The sequence below is a fragment of the Accipiter gentilis genome, chromosome 6 (assembly GCF_929443795.1).
Source record: "Accipiter gentilis chromosome 6, bAccGen1.1, whole genome shotgun sequence".
In the NCBI taxonomy this organism is placed as follows: Eukaryota; Metazoa; Chordata; class Aves; order Accipitriformes; family Accipitridae; genus Astur; species Astur gentilis.
In genome coordinates this window covers 24,771,551-24,789,861 of record NC_064885.1, presented here as the reverse complement: position 1 = coordinate 24,789,861, position 18,311 = coordinate 24,771,551, and the positions used below count along the sequence as shown (strand labels likewise).

Here is an 18,311-nt window from a genome sequence, read left to right as displayed (position 1 = left end):
AACACAACTTACTTTGTTTACTTCCTCCAAACCCCATTTCAAAATTCAGGGAAGTGCATGGGCATCTTTCCACTGGTTTTTGTGTCTTTAGGTCAGGCCTTACAGAATGCAACAGGCTATTTTAACACCATGAATAACAGCAAACTGAATCATTTTACTTCAACCGGTTGCATGTTTTCAGTACTAAGCATACCCATCAATAGCTTTGCTATTGGAAGTTGAAAGCACTGGTGTCAATCCAGCATGTGACACATTTTAAGTTTTCCATATTTCTTGTAGTTTTTGTATCCATAAATGTTTTAGTTTAGCATGTTTGCTATGACTTTCATTTACAGCCTTTTCATCAATAGCTATCTCTGCAGCAAACCATGCTGACTCCAGAGCTTCCTTAGCAAGTCTTGAATCTAACCCAAGTACCAATGAAAAAAACAGTGAGAGAACTGACACGTGTGAAAAGGTACATGTGCAAATGTTGAAAATGGTTACTAGAGGTGGAAACCTATCACTATACTTAACAAGGCCCTTTGCTGCCAATTCAACAGATCACGAGACCTTTGTCTTTGATTGGATCAACTCTTCGTTTTGACAAGTTGGATCAAGCTGAAACTAGAAGCCTTCTTATGTGTTTTCTTCACATTATGAAAACCGTTTCAGAAGGTAAGAAAATGTGCGCTCACTACCTAATTTACATTGTTGTAACATTGTGAAAGATGAATCTAAATAAACATTAAATTAGAATAATTATCTGTGTATTTTACAGGCTTTAGGTCAAGTTTAATTCTCTGTAACAGATACATAATATATTTTAATATCTCCCTTTAGATGCACTGATTTCCTACTGGTTGCGAGCACCATTCTCAGAAATAACAGACTTTTTCAGCATTTTAGAGTAAGTTCACTTTGTGGTTGGTTGATTTGATGTTAAATTATGACATTCTAAAGTGACTGCTGTAAGTAATTTCTCTTTGGGTTTGTCCACCTTGTGGAATAGGCTGAGATAGCTCTTGTATCTTGGATTATTTTGCTATAATCTTCCAAAATCATAATGAGACATTCCTAATAAAATCCATATCCTCCAGTGTGTTGGTCATCTCCATGAACAGGGGGGTATAATGCTTCAGGTGTTCCTCCTAAAAGAGATTTTCTTAGTAGTTTCCCCATTTGGGGTTGAGATTCTATTATTCTCTTGAGGAAAAACAAAAGTATTTAGCTCCCCAAAACTTCCAAACCATGAGAAAAACCATGTAATGTAGGATTACCCGCTTTTCACATCTCCAAGGTGGTTTGCTCAATCCATTCTATGCATGTCTGCAGAATCCATGCAGGTAGCAATTTTCAGAATTTCCTCACCGTCTTGTAAGTGAAATGTGAGTTATTTAACTTCAGCTGGTAAAGAAGCAATGCTTTTGCAGCCAAGTCTTTGCTTTTGACTTTGCCTCCTCACCAAGCAGGAATCTTCAACCATGGAGAAAGGGAAAAAAGGTGTGGAAAGTGGTGCCACATATTGTGCATCCTTAGGCTGGGAACTGCTGCATTCTCTTCTGTTTGCTTACTAGGAGGTGCATACACCACAGGCACTAAGATTCAGCATTTTTTCATAATTAGGAAGCCATTAATAGACATAAAATGTGTTGTTTTATCTTTCAGGGTTTGTCTGCAAAATTTCAGATATCTAGGAAAGCGCAATATTGTAAGGTAATTCTCTCAGTTATAGACTGTATATTACAGTATTTAAATATTGCTGCATTACATTAGTCTTAAATGAGGTTAGCAATGTATCTATCAGTTTTCTCCTGAAAGCATCAGTCTGACATTCAGAAGCCAATGCATGCTTCATTTTTTTCTTTTATGCAATGTTACTGTGATATTCTGGATATCTGAGTACATATCTGGTGTAAGAGATTAATTGCGTGTGATGATATGATAAACACTACTGCATTTATAACCCAAAATACTGGGCCATTCTCTACCATGTTTCTGAGCATATGCCAAACAAGGGAACTTGAGCACTGTATTTTCCATCGATATAATGGAAAGAATAGTTTTAATGGGCATAGATAAATGTTCCACAGCATTACAAATAAAATGGCTTCTGTCTCTACCCTCTCTCTGAAAAAGCATGAGATCGTGTTCCAGCTGTGAAATGTGAAATGCACACTTTGTCTCAGTTGATGTTTCATTTTTAATTTAATGTTACCACTGTGAACTTGTCTATATGTCATGCTGTGGAAAAACAAAAGGTCACCAGATGAACCAGTTCATGCTCTATGGCAGGTTTTATCAGGCTTGTATTTATTCTTCAGAGGCATGGCAAAATCAATGTCATGTTCCATAACAGATTAACAGTTATTTTCTCTTAACAGGAAGATTGCTGCTGCTTTTAAGTTTGTTCAGGCCACCCAGAATAATGGAACCCTTAAAGGTTCAAACTCCTCTGGCCAGACGTCGGGTCTGCTCTCACAATGGTAATGACATGTTGTATTATTAAATCCTATAAAACCATAATCTTTGTTGTCATCCTCCAGCACTTGTACACTGTCACAGTGTTGACCAAAAAGAGGTTGACACAACATGTAACACATTTCAGAGCCCCCAAAGCCGTAAACCATAAAACAATTGAGTCCCTTTAACTTCAACTTGACTTATAAACTGTTGTTCAAAATGTTATGTTCAGAAGAATCCTTAGTTACTGTCAGTATTGTTAAGTATTGCAGAAACAGTAGCTGTTATTTTCAGCTCGGAGCCCTATCTGAAAGATAATCCACAGTTTTCCCCAACCTGAAGGAATTCATAGGTCTGCAACTTTATGCTTTCATGGAATCTTACTGCTTTAGGGGTAAATATCTATGGATGCACTTACAGTACCGGGGAATTAATTTCTCTCCAATAACGTGGGGTTGCAGAGAGGGAAGTATCTAGCAACACAAAGTCAAACTTAAGAGTAGGTTTGCTTGACACCCATCTTTTTACTTCCATGCTGGTAAGTGCAGCATAGTCCTATACTGTTATGTCCATGTTGCCAGTTAGAGAACCTTTCTTTCCTAGTCTTTTCCTCCATCTTCCTAGTCTAAACATTGCAAGATTTAATCATTTTCATGGACTGCATGATAATAAGCTGCAGGTGCAGCACATCTTTAATAATATTTTTGATCCTTTTAGGGGAAAGTGGGATCCTTTTCATGTTAATAATGTAGAACTCTAGGGAGAAAGCAAACTTTAGACTCTGTGCAGCTTGTGGTTGTATCTAATAGCATGGTGAGAAAGTCCACCTTCCTTATGAGCTTGGATCATTGACTTTTCTCATTTACTTATAGCTAGAATACGCTCATCATTATAAGCATTTATCTTGGAATGGCATAAAGGGGAAAAAAAGATGCTTTCCCTGCCATGCTTCTTTCTTTGTTCCTCTACTGTGCAGTTTTCAAGAAGCAGCACTGATTTCATTACCCCAGCTGGAACTGGCAAGAACGCCAGCCTTTAGGAGACTCTTGTTTGGTTGTGTGTTTGCAGATGAACCAATATCCAGAAAATAAAGTCACATTTCTGCTGTCTCCAGGGCCTTCACACTTTATGCCCTCACAGATCAGCATTTGTTGTCTAAATGGCTATTTGTTTGGCCTGTTGTAATACAGAGCATTTTTTGATGATGAGTTCAGAGTTGAAGTATTGCTGGTGAACAGCTCTAACTTGCACTTACTTATATTTATGTATTTCAGTTTGCTGAAATAGTCATACGAAACCAGACTTACCACCCCACCCCCAAAGAAAACTCCACCAAAAAAACCCTTGAGATCAAATTTCCAAATCCATTAGATTGCCAGGGTGCCCACTGACATCCTTCCACTGTTGACCATCAATGGAAGACTTTATCACATTGATTGGCAAAAGTCTAGCCATCAATTCCGTACATGTGTTGGGAACATTTTCTTTCTGCAAATCTGAAATGTTAATTTTCTAAATTATTTTTGTTAAAATAACCAACATAAAATAGGATTTAGCTAGGTGCAGGAAGTAATTCTGTCTTAGAATATTTTTAAATTATGCAAATTTAGGAAGCTACATTTTTTTAAAGAAGTTAAATAAAAATATATTTTAATAAGTGACCTGAATTTTGAGAGATGTTAAATCTTGCTGAATTCTGTAGTGGTTACAAATTCAAAACCCTTTCAAAAATTATGATAAGCATTGGTACGTTAGTTGTAAGCTTCTTATTATAAATTAATGATGTGTTTGTCAGCATCAAAGAAGGTTAAAAAACCACACTCATATGCACGCCCATATTTTTGCTGTCATTGTCAGGTTGTCATCATTTTTTTTCCCCTCGTAGAAGCTTTATTAGTCCTTTCATAAGTAGGATATATTTCTCTTGTATTCTGAGTTAACAGAACTCATCTCAGTTTCTCTTTACCCAAAGGCAGTTTTCTAAACATCAGCCAGCTATTTAAGCTGATGCTCTTTTTTCAGTGTTCAATGAGTGTTTTGTCTCCTGTGTACTCCAGAAATCACAGCACATCTGTTTGTTCTGTCCACCTCATTGACTTTCTTCTTCATCTTTGTTTCTCTGAAAAAAATTGCGTAAATTTGTTTAACTTAGCCTTTGAGAAGTACTACAGAAAATTCTGACATAGAAAAATTATGTACAGGCATGAAAGTTTATTCTTTGTTTCTGTTTTTTAATGGTACCTTTCAATTTCAGGATGCATTCTACTTCTAGTCACGATGGCCACAAGCATCACAGGTCTCAAACGTTACCAATAATCCGTGGCAAAAATGCACTTTCTAACCCCAAACTCTTGCAGATGATAGACAGCAGCACTGCAAGTAAGTATAAAAAAAATCATTTACTTCCCTCTGGAATTCTATGGCGTTTGGATCAGGCTCTATACAATTAAATCTGTTCTCATGAGTGCCTGTGGAAGCCTGAAGAGAAGAGCCTAAACATAAATAGAGCTGCTGACTCTGCTTTTTTTCCAGGATACTAAGAATTCTGAGCTTAAATTTGGTCAAACTTCATTAGAAACAAAATTAATTACAATAACCTGACATATTTAAATAGCCTCTAATGACAAGTTATTCCCCACTTCCCAGCATCTCTTGCATCTATGGTTACGTACCTTGCTGTACAAGCAGATGTACACTGGTTGAAATATTACATTTATTAGATCTAGCAATAAAAGTGACCTTTTCATGACAGAAAGTTCTTTAAATGATGAGATCAAAGTCATTTATCCCACTTTCCAATTAGGTTTCTCTCCTCCTTTGAGGATGAGCAGCAACAATGAAAGAATATACTCTTATCAGTGGTGCAGCTGTTAAAAGTTGACTCAAATTCCCTTCCCTTTCATCTCCTGTGAGCAGTTTTCTTCAAAATACCCCTTCAGTAAATGTAAAGTTAGGACCCCATCTCTACTGTGCTGAGACTTACTGACCAGATTGCAGAATTACATAATCTTTAACTACACTCAGAAGGTTGTTTGTTATCTTGCTTTTTACATGTTGCAGGCACCTCCAATGAAACGGACATTGTACAGTATGTAGACACAGAGGCAAACATTGCTACAGAAGTTTCCCTCACAATCCTTGACCTGTTGTGTCTTTACACTCTGAATCACCAGGTATGTTTTGCTGTTTCATTTTCTGCTTGAACAGGTGCTATGTAGGATACGTGGTGGAAGGAAGGCCTGGGGGAGCAGGCACACAGAAAACTTGAAATGCCTGAGGCAGCAGGACAGGGAAACAAGATATGCCAGTCCTCAATGAAGGTATTTTATGAAGGAATTGACTCGTAATACCCAAACTGAGTAGAAGGATGTGGAAGAAAAGCATCCTATGCATCCAGGGCTGTGTACAGCCCTGCTCTGCATGAAAGTGTTGTGCATCTACTAATACATCACCTTATCTGAGTCATGCTTATCCCATTAGATTTCAGACATTTTAGACAAATTATTTCCAAACTGCTTATGATCTATATGTCTTCAAGCCAGCAGGTGGATCCTCTGCCTTTTTAGAAATTGCTCTACAAATATTGGCCCAGATGTCTTCCTGAAGGTCTCACAGATACAATACAGCAGGCAGCTCCTTTTAGATTTAGTGTCTCCTTTCTGCCACCCTAGCCCTTAAATCTAGTGTGTATCATCTACAAGTAGGAGTACAGGCACAGGGAAGTGCTGTCATGGAAAAACTGCAAGTAAAAAGAGTCTGCAGCAAGCTGGGAATGCCTCATCTGCGGAGATTTTACGCTGAAAAAAAGCATCTCTGTAGGAACATTCTGATGTAACATCCAGCAGATCCTTCTTCTGTTTATTCACTTTAATAACCAGAATGTCCTGTCTTGTCTGTGAACTTTTCAGAGGCAGCTCCAGCAATCCGATTGCCAGAATGCACTGATGAAGAAAGTCTTTGACACACACATGCTCTTTTTGCAAATCAACCAGTCAGCAGCAGCTCTCAAGCACGTCTTTGCTGCCCTACGGCTGTTTGTAGGCAAGGTAACTATGGTTTTTTTCTGTTAGTCTGACCTATTATGTTACAGCAAGTGCAGCTTGAGGGCAGTTGGGTACTTTGACAGAGTTCCGAACTTCACTGTATTAATGCTCATTCCTGAGAAAGATCTTCTGATTTATTGCTGATTAAAAGTGAGAAGTTCACAATATCTGAAAAATTAGTTGTGTTTTGGAAAATGAAAAATTTACGAAGAAAGTGAAACTTGTAAAGAAAATAGATAAGTAACGTCCAGGTCTGTGGTATCTGGCTATGTCATTGGCTTTCATGCTTTTACCCCCCATGGAAGAAAGCTTGAAACCCTAGAGGTCCATGGTCTTCATGGCAGACACCTGGCTTGCAGAATCCAGTGGTGAATGATTACAGCTGTCCCCAGAGGAGTTAGCAGGAGAGTACTCCCTATGCTTCACCAAAATTCCATCCAAACTTAATAGTTTTACAAATACCTTGTTTTCAACACAGAAGAGTTTTTGGACAAAAACATACTTATGTGTCAAACTGTTTATTTGCTTGCATTGCACATATGTAAATGATCATGGGCAATTAGACACTTTGTGCCAACTGCAAAGGCTGCACAATTTCCAAGTCATAGACTCAGATGAGATCCTCTTAAAATGAACCAGAACGTAGCACACGGATAACAGTTGCTATGGGGAAGTGAGAATAAGCAAGGCTGGCCTGATCTCCCAGATATTTCTATGAAATGCAACAGTGTAGATCAGTTTAAACCATGTGGCCTCCTTCTGGTTGTTAACTCAGGGGAAAGGAAGAGGAAATCATACTTCTCCCAGTAAGGTAGCTTGAGGACTTGGGGGAAATACAAAGTAAACTATCCACAGGCAGCTTTAAATTACGTACCAGACAGTCAGGAACGGAAGAACTCTGTGCAGTGAGGAGGATGAATAAATATCCAGGATCATCCTTTTCATCCTGTAGCTCTCAGGATTGAATTCTCTCTTCATAGTTCTCTGGGAACAGGGATCAGTCATGGTTTCTGCAGCAGAACCACTCAGGCAGTACTTGAGATCGGTAGCCAATATGTACGTCTTCCACCTCTTTTCAGTCTGTCTTCTCTTATATTCACCCTGCTGCTAAATAGTAGGTATGGTTTGGAGAGCCATCCTTCACTCTCTGTTGTCTCCTGCTGTTCAAACCCTTGACCACTGGAAGTTCACTGACTTTGCTACTCCAGGTATTTTCTTTCTCCTGAACAGTTTTTATAGTAGTGCAGAACGTGACACACACTTTTCCTGGTTAGCTATTCTGCATTCCTTGCAGATAGGCTGCTCTGCTTTTATGCTTGCTGTGTACCAGCTGCTGTCTGGACATCCTGGAGGCCGGTTGGATTGTTGCATTGCATATGGTGTTTGTATGAAAACCTGTGTGCAGTTTTTACTTAATCTTAATTTGCACACGGGATTGTGTTCAGCCGATGGCCGATTTTTTCACTAAACCCTGCTGTGAATGAATATGGGAGAGTGAGTTGTTTTTACTGAAAGCTTAACAGAAAAAAGTATTAACTCAGAATGACTGTACCAAGGCCTAAGAGTAGTGCTAAACATATTCACATGTTTTTTTCAATAGTTCCCATCAGCATTCTTCCAAGGGCAAGCAGATCTCTGCGGTTCACTCTGCTATGAAATCCTGAAGTGTTGTAACCATAGGTCACGTTCAACTCAGACAGAGGCATCTGCTCTTCTTTATTTTTTCATGAGAAAGAACTTTGAATTTAACAAGCAGAAATCAATAGTCAGATCCCATCTACAGGTAAGTGAAGTGTGAGATCATCAGTATTTAGCTGATGTGTGCTGGTTTTTATCATTATTATTATTATTTTTATGCATTGTAGCAAAGCAATTCTTTTGGAGTCCTCAGACAGGCAATTCTCTGTGTTCCTGCCAAGTCTGAAGGCATTGGGCTGGATTCTCTGCTGCTCTTGGGCTGCTCGGCTCTGTTCCAGGGAGAGGCAACAGCTGTGAATGTAGCTGCATAGCCAATAAATAGCCAGATAAATAGCTATTCTTGATTCACGTGCATTGCGTACAGCAGTGAGAACATAGCTGATGAAGGAACTAACCAGAATCTGATAGTATAGTAACAGAAATGTGAAGTCCAGTAACAATGCACTTACAACTGCAAAATGTGAGCAGTTACAAACATCGGAAAGATTACTCACAGTCCTTGTGTTCACATACGTTATCTTCTTAACACAGGTATAAAAGTGTATCTCTGCTAGCCTGGTACATCAAGTGATACTAAAATAGGGATTGAAAAATATTCAGCTATTCAGAAACTTTGATTTTCTTTGCTGATTGCACCCTGTGTTTGTTCCCCCTGTACAGCTCATCAAAGCAGTGAGCCAGCTGATAGCAGATGCAGGGATTGGCGGATCTCGTTTTCAACATTCACTTGCAATTATAAATAATTTTGCTAATGGAGACAAGCAGATGAAAGTAAGAAACATTTTTTGTCAATCACTACCTCTTGCAAAAGGTCAACAATTTCAGAGGAGCAAGTGTTTCAGTGAATGTAACTGCAGGCTTTTATTAAGAAAGTGATTTATGCACTCATAGTGTGCCTTTTTCAGGCAGCCTGAAATTCATTAAAATGTTTGTGACTCAGAAGCTTAATAATTGAAAATAATTTTTAAAACAAAGAGATTTTTTTGAAAATTGTATTATTTGTTATTCACTGCTTATTTTGTTCATTTTTCTGATGTCCGAGATTATACCATGCATTGTGACTAATGAAACACAATTGCTGTTGACAAACAATTTTGAGTCTGTAAACTGTCCCTTTAGTCTGTTCAGTAAATGTGTAGCAAAAACATGCACAACAGTTGAGTTTTTTAACAGCTTGCTAACTCCCTCAAAAAGGCACTTGGCTCTTAGATTAGTTACCATTGCTATTATATCCATTGTCTGTATTAAAGGTGTTGGGAAAGGATTTCAGTTTTTAGTTATTACAATTCCTGTCCAAACATTTGTCAACACACATTTTGAATTTTGTACTTTGGAGGTGTTTTTCCTTCTCTGAAGATGACTTTAGGGTATCTCCACTGAGGTTAATAATAAAGTTAGTTTTAAGCAAATTGGTAGATAATTAGCATGAGTAGTTTGATGTCTTACTTAATAAGATGCAGTTACAATTGTATTTGTTTTCAAAGTGCAGCTTTGATTTCCCAGCACTGCTGTCAGTCACACTGCTTCTGTAACATGCTCATGTCTTCGTGATGTAGAGGAGAGAGGATTTAATTCCGTCTAATTTTTCTGGATGGTTTTACTTTTAAACAAAGGGAACAAGGGAAAAAAAGTCTGAAAATAGAAATGTATTTCATTGCCTAGCTGAAAATGAGAAACTACAGAGCTAGTTAAATGTGTCGAGGACAGCTGATAAGTGTAATACAAAGACACTGTTATAATCTTGCGCAGTGTGAGAAGGCCAGGAGCCAGGCTGTTGTGCTTTATTCACTGTGGTGAAACATGCTGTGAGTGTAGTTAAGCAGGACTATCTATAGCGCACAGTACTGTTCGTCAGCTGAAAGTGTACAAGAATCCAGTTCTGGATCCAGTAAGCAACCGAGGAACAAATGTTTCAGTTTGCTGGCTTCAGCAGAGTTGTTGCGTACAGACAGTGGTACAGCTGAGTGACTGGGATATCTAGTAGGTGCTGTGACACATCAGTAAAAAAAGTTAAGGATCTGTGTACAATGCGTATGTAACTGTGGAACTGTGACTCTGCTTCAAAGCCTGCTGAATTAGGGAAGGGGAAGAAGGTCTTCCATAAGCAGGACTTCAGCTCATTCAGGAGTGCTGCATGTGGCTCTTTGGATGATTTTAGTGATGTATTGCTTATCTTTCCCAAAGAACGTTAATTTCCCAGCAGAGGTGAAGGATCTGACCAAACGCATCAGAACAGTTTTGATGGCCACAGCTCAGATGAAGGAGCATGAGAAAGACCCTGAGATGCTTGTGGATCTGCAGTACAGCCTAGCAAATTCATATGCCAGCACACCTGAATTACGTAGGACATGGCTTGAAAGCATGGCCAAGATTCATGCAAGAAATGGAGATTTATCAGAGGTAATGTAAATAAATGAATAGGAAATCCATTTGTCTTTAGGCTGGGATGTTCTGATGAAAAGGGCTCTGGAAGACAGACAAGACTAGTGATATAAGAGAATCATACAGTGTGTCTCATACACTTGAAATTAGAAGAAGACAAGTTTGAAAAACACCTAGAGATGTGATACGCTCGTTATCCCAGTGTGCCTAACCGTGACTACCTGATACGTGTTTGAGCAAGACTTGAAAATGTCTGACGGGCAAGCTGTGGTCAGTATCACATTAACAGCTCTGCTGCTTAACCCAAACAAGCACAGCAGCTGTAGTGTAGATGAGGTTATGAGCAGTGCATAACTTACATAAAGGATTTTCTTCTCCCTCACTACAACATAGGAGAGGAGCTTTGTTTATAATGTGTTGTCCTTTTCATCAAAAACTAAACAGCTGACGCAAAACTCCAGTGCATAACCCAGCAATATCTTATTTACTAAGTAATCTTAATGGTTTTCTTGAGCAAATCTATGCTTTTACCCAAGATACATAGTGAAATTAACATTCAAGAAGGATTTCATCATTTAATCCTTTATTGTCTTAAATGGTTATATTAATTTTGTCTTCCCTTTTCTGCAGCATGACTTGACAGTGATGAAAGTATGTGCTCCTTATCCCATGTAAGCTGTAAGTCATACAGTGTACTTTAACATATACATGTATTTTTTTCTCTCGTTATAGGCTGCTATGTGCTATATTCATATCGCTGCTCTCATTGCGGAGTACCTGAAAAGAAAGGGTAAGATTAACATATTCAAAACCAACTATGTATCTATAAACATTATTGAAAATAATTTTTGGCTTTCCTGCTTTCCTACCTTATATATAAAGTATTCTTAAAGCTGCTTGAATTCTTCCCAAATATTTTATTTTTAAAATACATTGTAAATGCTAGTCTTAGCACTGGAACAGTGAATGCGTGTGTTTTGGGTAAAGAGGGTTAATTAAATGTTTAGTAAGCTACTGCTAAAAGAGAATGCTTCACTTGTTAGTCTGTCGTTATTAAATATGCATGTATTAACACATACCAGTAGCGGTGTACTAATACCATCTTACACTATCATAGGTTACTGGAAAATGGAAAAGATTTGTACCTCACGTATGCTCCTGGAAGATGGTCAAGTCTCTGATAGTAATGTGTTACTAACAACTCACAATGGAGGAAGTGAGTGCTCTAACCATGCCTGTTATATGGGTCAAATAACATAATTAGGAAATCAAATTACTGTTCTCCAATTAATCTGGAAAAATATCTACCAAAGCAAAAATATTTATAGTGCATGTTGATGGCTGTAATAGCAAGCAAGTAATGTCAGAAACATTATATGTTACTTTCCTGATGCTCTTTTGCTGGTTTGATGAATTGCTCAGGATGTCTCTGGTTAAGGGCTTCTTCAGCAAAAGAGCAGTCTGGTCTTCATCGGCAACAGAAATCCCTCTCGGGTCAATTGGCGTTTAGCACACAAATCCATGTCCAATTCCTTGACTATCCAAAGCCGGGAGGGCAGAGGGGCAGAATTAATATCTGGTTATCCATATGTAACTTGGTATCGATAAAGATTTTCTTTTAATCTGTGATGCTTATTAGAGAAATAAAGTGCAGTCTTATATTTTTAAATGCTTCTGTGCCAACGGTTATTTAGTTTATGAAATGTGTATTTCAAAGTAAGTTCTCAGTATGAGATATTTTAGCAGTTTTCACAAAGAGCAATTTCTAGGGACAAGGGCAAATATCTGGGGAAGAGAAAACTTAGTTTTGGAAAGACCACAGTTCTTCAATACACTTAGAAATGTCTGTGGGCGAGACGAAAAAATACATCCTTTTAGAAGGAAGCTTTCTGTGATGAGCAATATTTCAGAGATGGTTCAGTAGTGGTAAAATACTTTGCATGAATCACAGATCACAGCAGGTAGAGTGAAGAACTTGTGGGTCATTTTAAACCTATGTTTAAATGATTTTCAAAACTTGACAGAGGGGATGGAGTCCCTCTGACTCAATGTGTAAAGGTTAGCTTTTTAATTGTGCCTTAGTAGCATTTTCCTACTTTTAAATTGAACATGAACCATGTCAGGAGTTCATCGCCTCCACCGGTGGGTTTACCTTCTCCGTTCGAGAGTGGTAGTAAAATCTTTGTGGGTCAGACTTTGCCTGATCAGCAATGTGCCACGCCTGCGTAAGTTGTGCCTTCTGCAGCCACTGCACTAAGGCCCCAGCTTAGCGAATATTAGATGTAAGCTTAGTTTTAATCTTCGCGAGCCTTCCCATCGGCAGCTTCTGCCACTCGCCTGAGCTTTCTACAGGAGAGTTCCTCAGTTAGGGCTGCGCTCGCCCTGCTGACTCTGGGCAGGATAAGGGGAGCCGCCGCCAGGGCATCCTCCAGCCCGGGCAGGGCACAGCGTGCCCCGGAGTGGCCATCTCCCCATCGGCTGTGGCGAGCCCAGGTTGACCGTGGCCCTCTCGCTCAGGAAACCTGATGGGCGGCACCAGTGCAGGTCCCAGCGTGTAGCATGAAGTGCCCATAGGTCAGGCCGGGAGTCACAGCGCGGGTTTCACAAGTATAAATTGTCTCGCCTCAGTCTGCGACAGTAATTCCCGTATAGATGAGTGTTGCACGTGTAGTTTTGCAAGGACCGCCCGCACTGTACAGCTAAGGAACCAAAATGCCAAAGAGTAAGGCTGCATCAGGAAAATGTTACGGTTACCCTGGATGAGTGGATTTATATCATAGAGAAAATGTGTAATAGTCTCATAAATTCAGGCAGTTCCATTTGTGTTTCTCATCACTCGGGCTGTGAAAAAAGTAATTAATCCAGTCAAATAAAATCAGCTCTGTTTAATGGCATCCAATAACCTTTTGAATTATCTGGTTATTCAGTCATTAATTAACATTGTTATGACTTGCACTTCAAGGCTTATTTTCCATGGGATGGCCTGCTTTTCTGAGCATTACCCCCAACATTAAAGAAGAAGGTGCTATGAAGGAAGACTCTGGAATGCAAGATACTCCCTACAATGAGGTCAGCAGCATTAACATTTATATAGTTGCTCTATATTAACAGAGAGTGTTATTTCTAATGGATGCCTGTGCATGTTACAACAAATTATAGTGAGAGTCTACTTCACAGAGTATTAAAAGGCACACAGCTTTTGAGTGGAATGTCAGAGCTGTTGTGCTAAATAGCAGGGATAGGTGTTTAGCTAACCAGAACATTAAGTACCAGAGCTGGAAGTTAGGGCAGGGGGCAACCCACGATGCAAACCTGCTCTTCTGAATGAGATGTCAAGTATTCAAGTATTTTCATGTTACTGTTATTTCAGGTTTTTTATCTAAAGAAGAGCTAGGTCACCAATATGTGATTAAACTTTGTGTCATTGAAATAAACCTTAATATAGAAGATACAGAATAAAAATGAAATAGTGGCTATGTGCTTTTGCTGCATTGCTATTAATTAAATGCCACCAGCTGTCGAGTCACTGAACTATTTGTATTTGTGGAACTGCAGAATATTCTGGTGGAGCAGCTGGAGTTGTGTGTTGAATACTTGTGGAAGTCCGAGAGATATGAGCTTATTGCTGAGGTTAACAAGCCTATCATTGCTGTTTTTGAGAAGCAGAGGGACTTTAAAGTAAGTTGGGTTTTGGGGTTTTTTTTGTTTGGTTTTTTTTTTTTTTAAAGTTATCTTAAAACAACAGTAAAGATCAAAATTTTGAGGGGGGGAGGGGGGGAAGTACTTTCTTTAAAAGGAGTTGGTTTTTTCTTCCTGTCTGTAATTTCTCCTTCTAGTGCTTTGTGCTGTGAGTAAATAAAAAACTCTGGTATCTTACCTTCCTCTTTTCAGCATCAATACAACAGTAAATGCGCAAAAAAATTTCAAACCAACCTCTTGTGTTAGCCAGTGGATGTGAATTTTTACATCTGTTTTTAAACCAAGAGCACATTTGCATTGTATTTAAGTTTAGAAACCGCTGATAAATTGTGTGATCTCTTCATAATTCCAGGGTTTCTTCATTTATTTACTTGGCAATTTCAATACATAATGGATAATCAGATGATAATCTCATTTAGTGATTTTTCTGGTTTTAAATTTAAAAAAAAAAAAAAAAAAGCAAAGAAGTAGGTATCAATAAGCTGTGTGCTGAGGAAGCAAGTCCTCAGTTTTTAACTTAGTTGAAATTTTAATTCACTATCCTGAGAAAATGTTTTTTACTGGTAATTGTGGATAGCATATCTTTGCATTGGGTTGGGAGCTGATTGGAGTTGTTGTCACCCTGCTCTTGCCTGCACATAGGACACTTGGATTCTCTGACCTCTTAGTAGGTCCCTGCCACTGTCTGGTGGTTGGGATGATTGTCTTCCTGTGTGACCCTGTACACAAAGGCACCCACTACCACAGAACTGCTCAGAAGCTGACAGAAACCCTGAAATGAGTCTTCAGTGACTCCTAACAAGGTTAAACTATTCCCTTAGCACGTACAGCCATCTTTGCAAAGGTTTGGGAATCCAGTTAAGGCAAGCCATGTTTATGCAGAGCTGTACTGTCATTTCCCAAAGCACTCTCATGCTCTCACTTCCCCTCTCTCTCTCTGTTTCTCAATGTAGAGGCTGTCCGATTTGTACTACGACATCCACCGCTCATACCTGAAGGTTGCAGAAGTAGTGAACTCCGAGAAACGTCTCTTTGGGCGATACTACCGTGTCGCGTTTTATGGGCAGGTAAGTCAGCTTGTGCCCTTTTGTCTCCAAAGATTCCCAGATTTCAGCCATGTTCTTCTGATGTATTTCAGGGAAGCTAAAGCAGGGAAACACTTGGCAGTGAATTGTGGGCTGGAAAGTGCCTCATGGGTCAGATTCCAAGTAGGATTTTACTTAGAAGAGAGAGCACTCAGTTGCATCAATGTAAACTGCTGCTTTTGATTTAATGGTGTAATGGAGAACAGACTTGTACATCAGCTTTAGTTCTTGACTTCATCAAGCAAAACTGAGACTGAGGCAGGGCAGGTTTTTTCAGAGTAAAACTTAAATAAAACCAGATAAGACATCTGTGAGATATGGCGCTCTCCTCTAATAGAGCTTAAAGCAGAGCAGTATGCAGTAGGTGTTTTGTTGTGTTTCTCACCGACTTTGACTTCTGCTTTCAGGCGACCTCTGATTCCGTGCAATATACTGTAGAGTAGTTTTATTCCCTCTGCTGTGCTTCAGCATCCTCAAAGCATTATTTTGTGCTTTCTTCTACTACAAACCAGTGTAGCAATCCAGCATGTTCCTTTAAGACCTGGTTTTGGCAAGCATACAATTTCCTTTACTCTAAAATAATACGGTGTGTATACAACAGATTGATGTGAATCATTCTGTTTGCTAATTAGATTTTAATGCAGAAATTTGCTCTTTTCTCCTTTTGATCTTATTCAAGGCTGTGGTAAGTCTAGTTCTTTTGCATGTTTTGTATAATTCTCCTCACACGTCCTTCATCCTTCCCTGTACTGTTACTTAACATTAACTTTCCCATGCTCTCGATTCTTTGGTTGGTGGCAGATGAAATAATGTCGTTTCATTCATTGTTGCATCCTGCAAACTAACTTTTGTTTGTTCAGTTACCGGAATTACCAAGCTGTATCTGTCGCCATGTTGTGTGTGCATCGTGGGGCCCAATGCTGCGTCATCTCATCTCAGTGGAAGTTTTTCTCTCAGCTTCACTGGGAGCGGGATTGGACCCCTTCTTCCTCTGTTGAAAAACTTGGCATAGCAATAATGCTGTTTGAATGCAAGTCTGCTTTCCTGGCCTGTGCAGCAGCTCCAAAGAGGAAGGCTGTTGCGTCAGTCTGTGATCTGTGGCAATGGTAACTGGAGCACTCTGGGCAGGGTGCGACCACCTTCCTGGTAGTCCCTTGCAGGAGCAAGCAAATTGGAAGTCGGAGGGAAATGGCAAGTCCTGGCTCTTCATACAGATTAGCAAAGCTGACCTTGCCAAGTGCAAGGAGAAAGCCAGCTGCACCTGAGGAAGGGTGGAGTTTTCCTAATGCCTGACCTTCCTCAAAATGAGGGCAGTGGAGGGGGAAACAGGACTCTCCTACTTGCAGCTTCTTGCCAGGGCTCTCCCAGCGGCAGCTACTTGTAAGTGGGTAGTTTATCTGCAGCAGTTCTGCTGAACTGGGTTGAAATCTCTGTTACAGTGCAATGACTTTTCAGCTGCCAGTGCCACAACGGCAACTTCATTTAAACAGCTTTAATGCTCTAAAGCATATGACTTTTTCATAGCTGTGTATTGCTCGGTCTGTTCCCTGGTGCCCCCGGACACTGAGGTCTAAATGCAAACAAGCACAGCTTCCTCCTTTCTTTTTGCAGGAGAGATGTTATGTGGTAGAAAGCGGGACTGCTCTGTATTGGTCCTTGCAGAGGCATAGTCGCAAAAGTGTATGGCACAGGGCAAATAATTAAAGGTAGATCATTCCCACCAGCATTACTTCTGCCTCATTTACTGAGGTAAATAGGAGTGGGTGTGCAGAACTGATTAAGGAGGGCTTACCAGTACACAAAGCACCACAGCAGGTGTGGGAGCTACAGATGAAGCTTGACCTGGAAGGAGAGACAGAGAGAACAGTCTGTTCCCACATACTGGTTGTGCCTGCATATTTTTCCCTTAGAAAAGTTTTCTTTCTGTATTTCTGTCAGTCCCTTTTACCCATGTGCCACTTGCTTCCATTTTGGCTGTGCAGCTGGAAAGGTATGGGGCCTTTTGGTCCTTCTGTAGCCAAGAGTATTGCAGGCTTCCATGCTGAAAGCAGTCTCAGTGCCCAATTAATTTAAAACATTAAAAGCAATTCCCTGGTTTTGTGCTTCTGGCAGACCTTGCACACTTCCTCCCAGAAGCTAATGGTTGCAGGTTTTACTAGTTTACGCAGTTAAACTAGTGTAAAGCAATATGAATCGCTCTGCTTAGGCCACTACAAAGGAAATGCCACAGAAGGAAACTCAGTATGCAGGTGCGGGATTCCTTTTCAGTCTTACGCATACGCTGTTCTATAAAATACCTGTGGGTAGATACATGTGTAAGCATACCCACATAAAAAATGTATTATTACACCTATGCACTTATTCATTAAACATTTTTATCAATTGTATCAATAATAAATATATACATATATATGTTTTGTAAAAATGGAGCGCTGCTGTTCCTTAACTGAAACAAAAACTGCAGAGAAAGCAGACTAAAGGACAAAAGAACACTGCAAATACTGTTTGCAGGGAGAACTTGGGGGGTTCTTAGCAGAAAAAGAAAATCTGCAGCTGCACCTGAAAACCGCTCTTCTTCATGCAAAGACGGAGACAGTATTTCTTTACTGCATTCTGCAGGGACCCGCTGGAAGGATGGTTTGAATGAATGTAGTCCTTAGGGAGGATGTAGTCGGTTGTTTTTGCCAGAGAGCTTTATTTGCCAGCTCAGAGAGCTGGATCTCATGGCAGCTGTTGTTTTAGACTGCAAATTCTGCTAAGGGCCTTTGATAACAACATCTCATTGCACCATCAAGTGGCCACACTGGCCAGTGCTTATGATTTTATTTACAGATGGGTGTTTTGAGAAGTCAATACCTTTCTTGAATTAAAACCAAAAAATATTAAATATGTTGAATAGCTGAGAACTCCTGTTGTGCTGATAAGCAAAGATATTCAAGACTTGTTTTCAGAGCAGTGTTAG

General features: G+C 39.6%; 1 protein-coding gene across 11 annotated transcripts in view; it reads left to right on the top strand.

Annotated features, from left to right (window-relative positions):
• DOCK10 (dedicator of cytokinesis 10) overlaps positions 1-18,311 on the top strand; it is a 166,641-nt gene that overhangs the window by 135,899 nt on the left and 12,431 nt on the right. For 8 of the 11 annotated variants that reach the window (XM_049802824.1, XM_049802821.1, XM_049802817.1 and 5 more), the window contains exons 35-50: positions 336-457; positions 543-657; positions 823-889; positions 1,648-1,695; positions 2,364-2,465; positions 4,697-4,821; positions 5,503-5,615; positions 6,351-6,488; positions 8,086-8,268; positions 8,844-8,954; positions 10,368-10,583; positions 11,298-11,355; positions 11,683-11,781; positions 13,528-13,634; positions 14,121-14,243; positions 15,218-15,331. In XM_049802824.1, coding sequence (XP_049658781.1) covers positions 336-457; positions 543-657; positions 823-889; positions 1,648-1,695; positions 2,364-2,465; positions 4,697-4,821; positions 5,503-5,615; positions 6,351-6,488; positions 8,086-8,268; positions 8,844-8,954; positions 10,368-10,583; positions 11,298-11,355; positions 11,683-11,781; positions 13,528-13,634; positions 14,121-14,243; positions 15,218-15,331 — 1,841 coding nt within the window. The remainder of the gene's footprint in view (positions 1-335; positions 458-542; positions 658-822; positions 890-1,647; positions 1,696-2,363; positions 2,466-4,696; positions 4,822-5,502; positions 5,616-6,350; positions 6,489-8,085; positions 8,269-8,843; positions 8,955-10,367; positions 10,584-11,297; positions 11,356-11,682; positions 11,782-13,527; positions 13,635-14,120; positions 14,244-15,217; positions 15,332-18,311) is intronic. The other 3 variants (XM_049802820.1, XM_049802818.1, XM_049802826.1) reach the window with 3 other exon arrangements.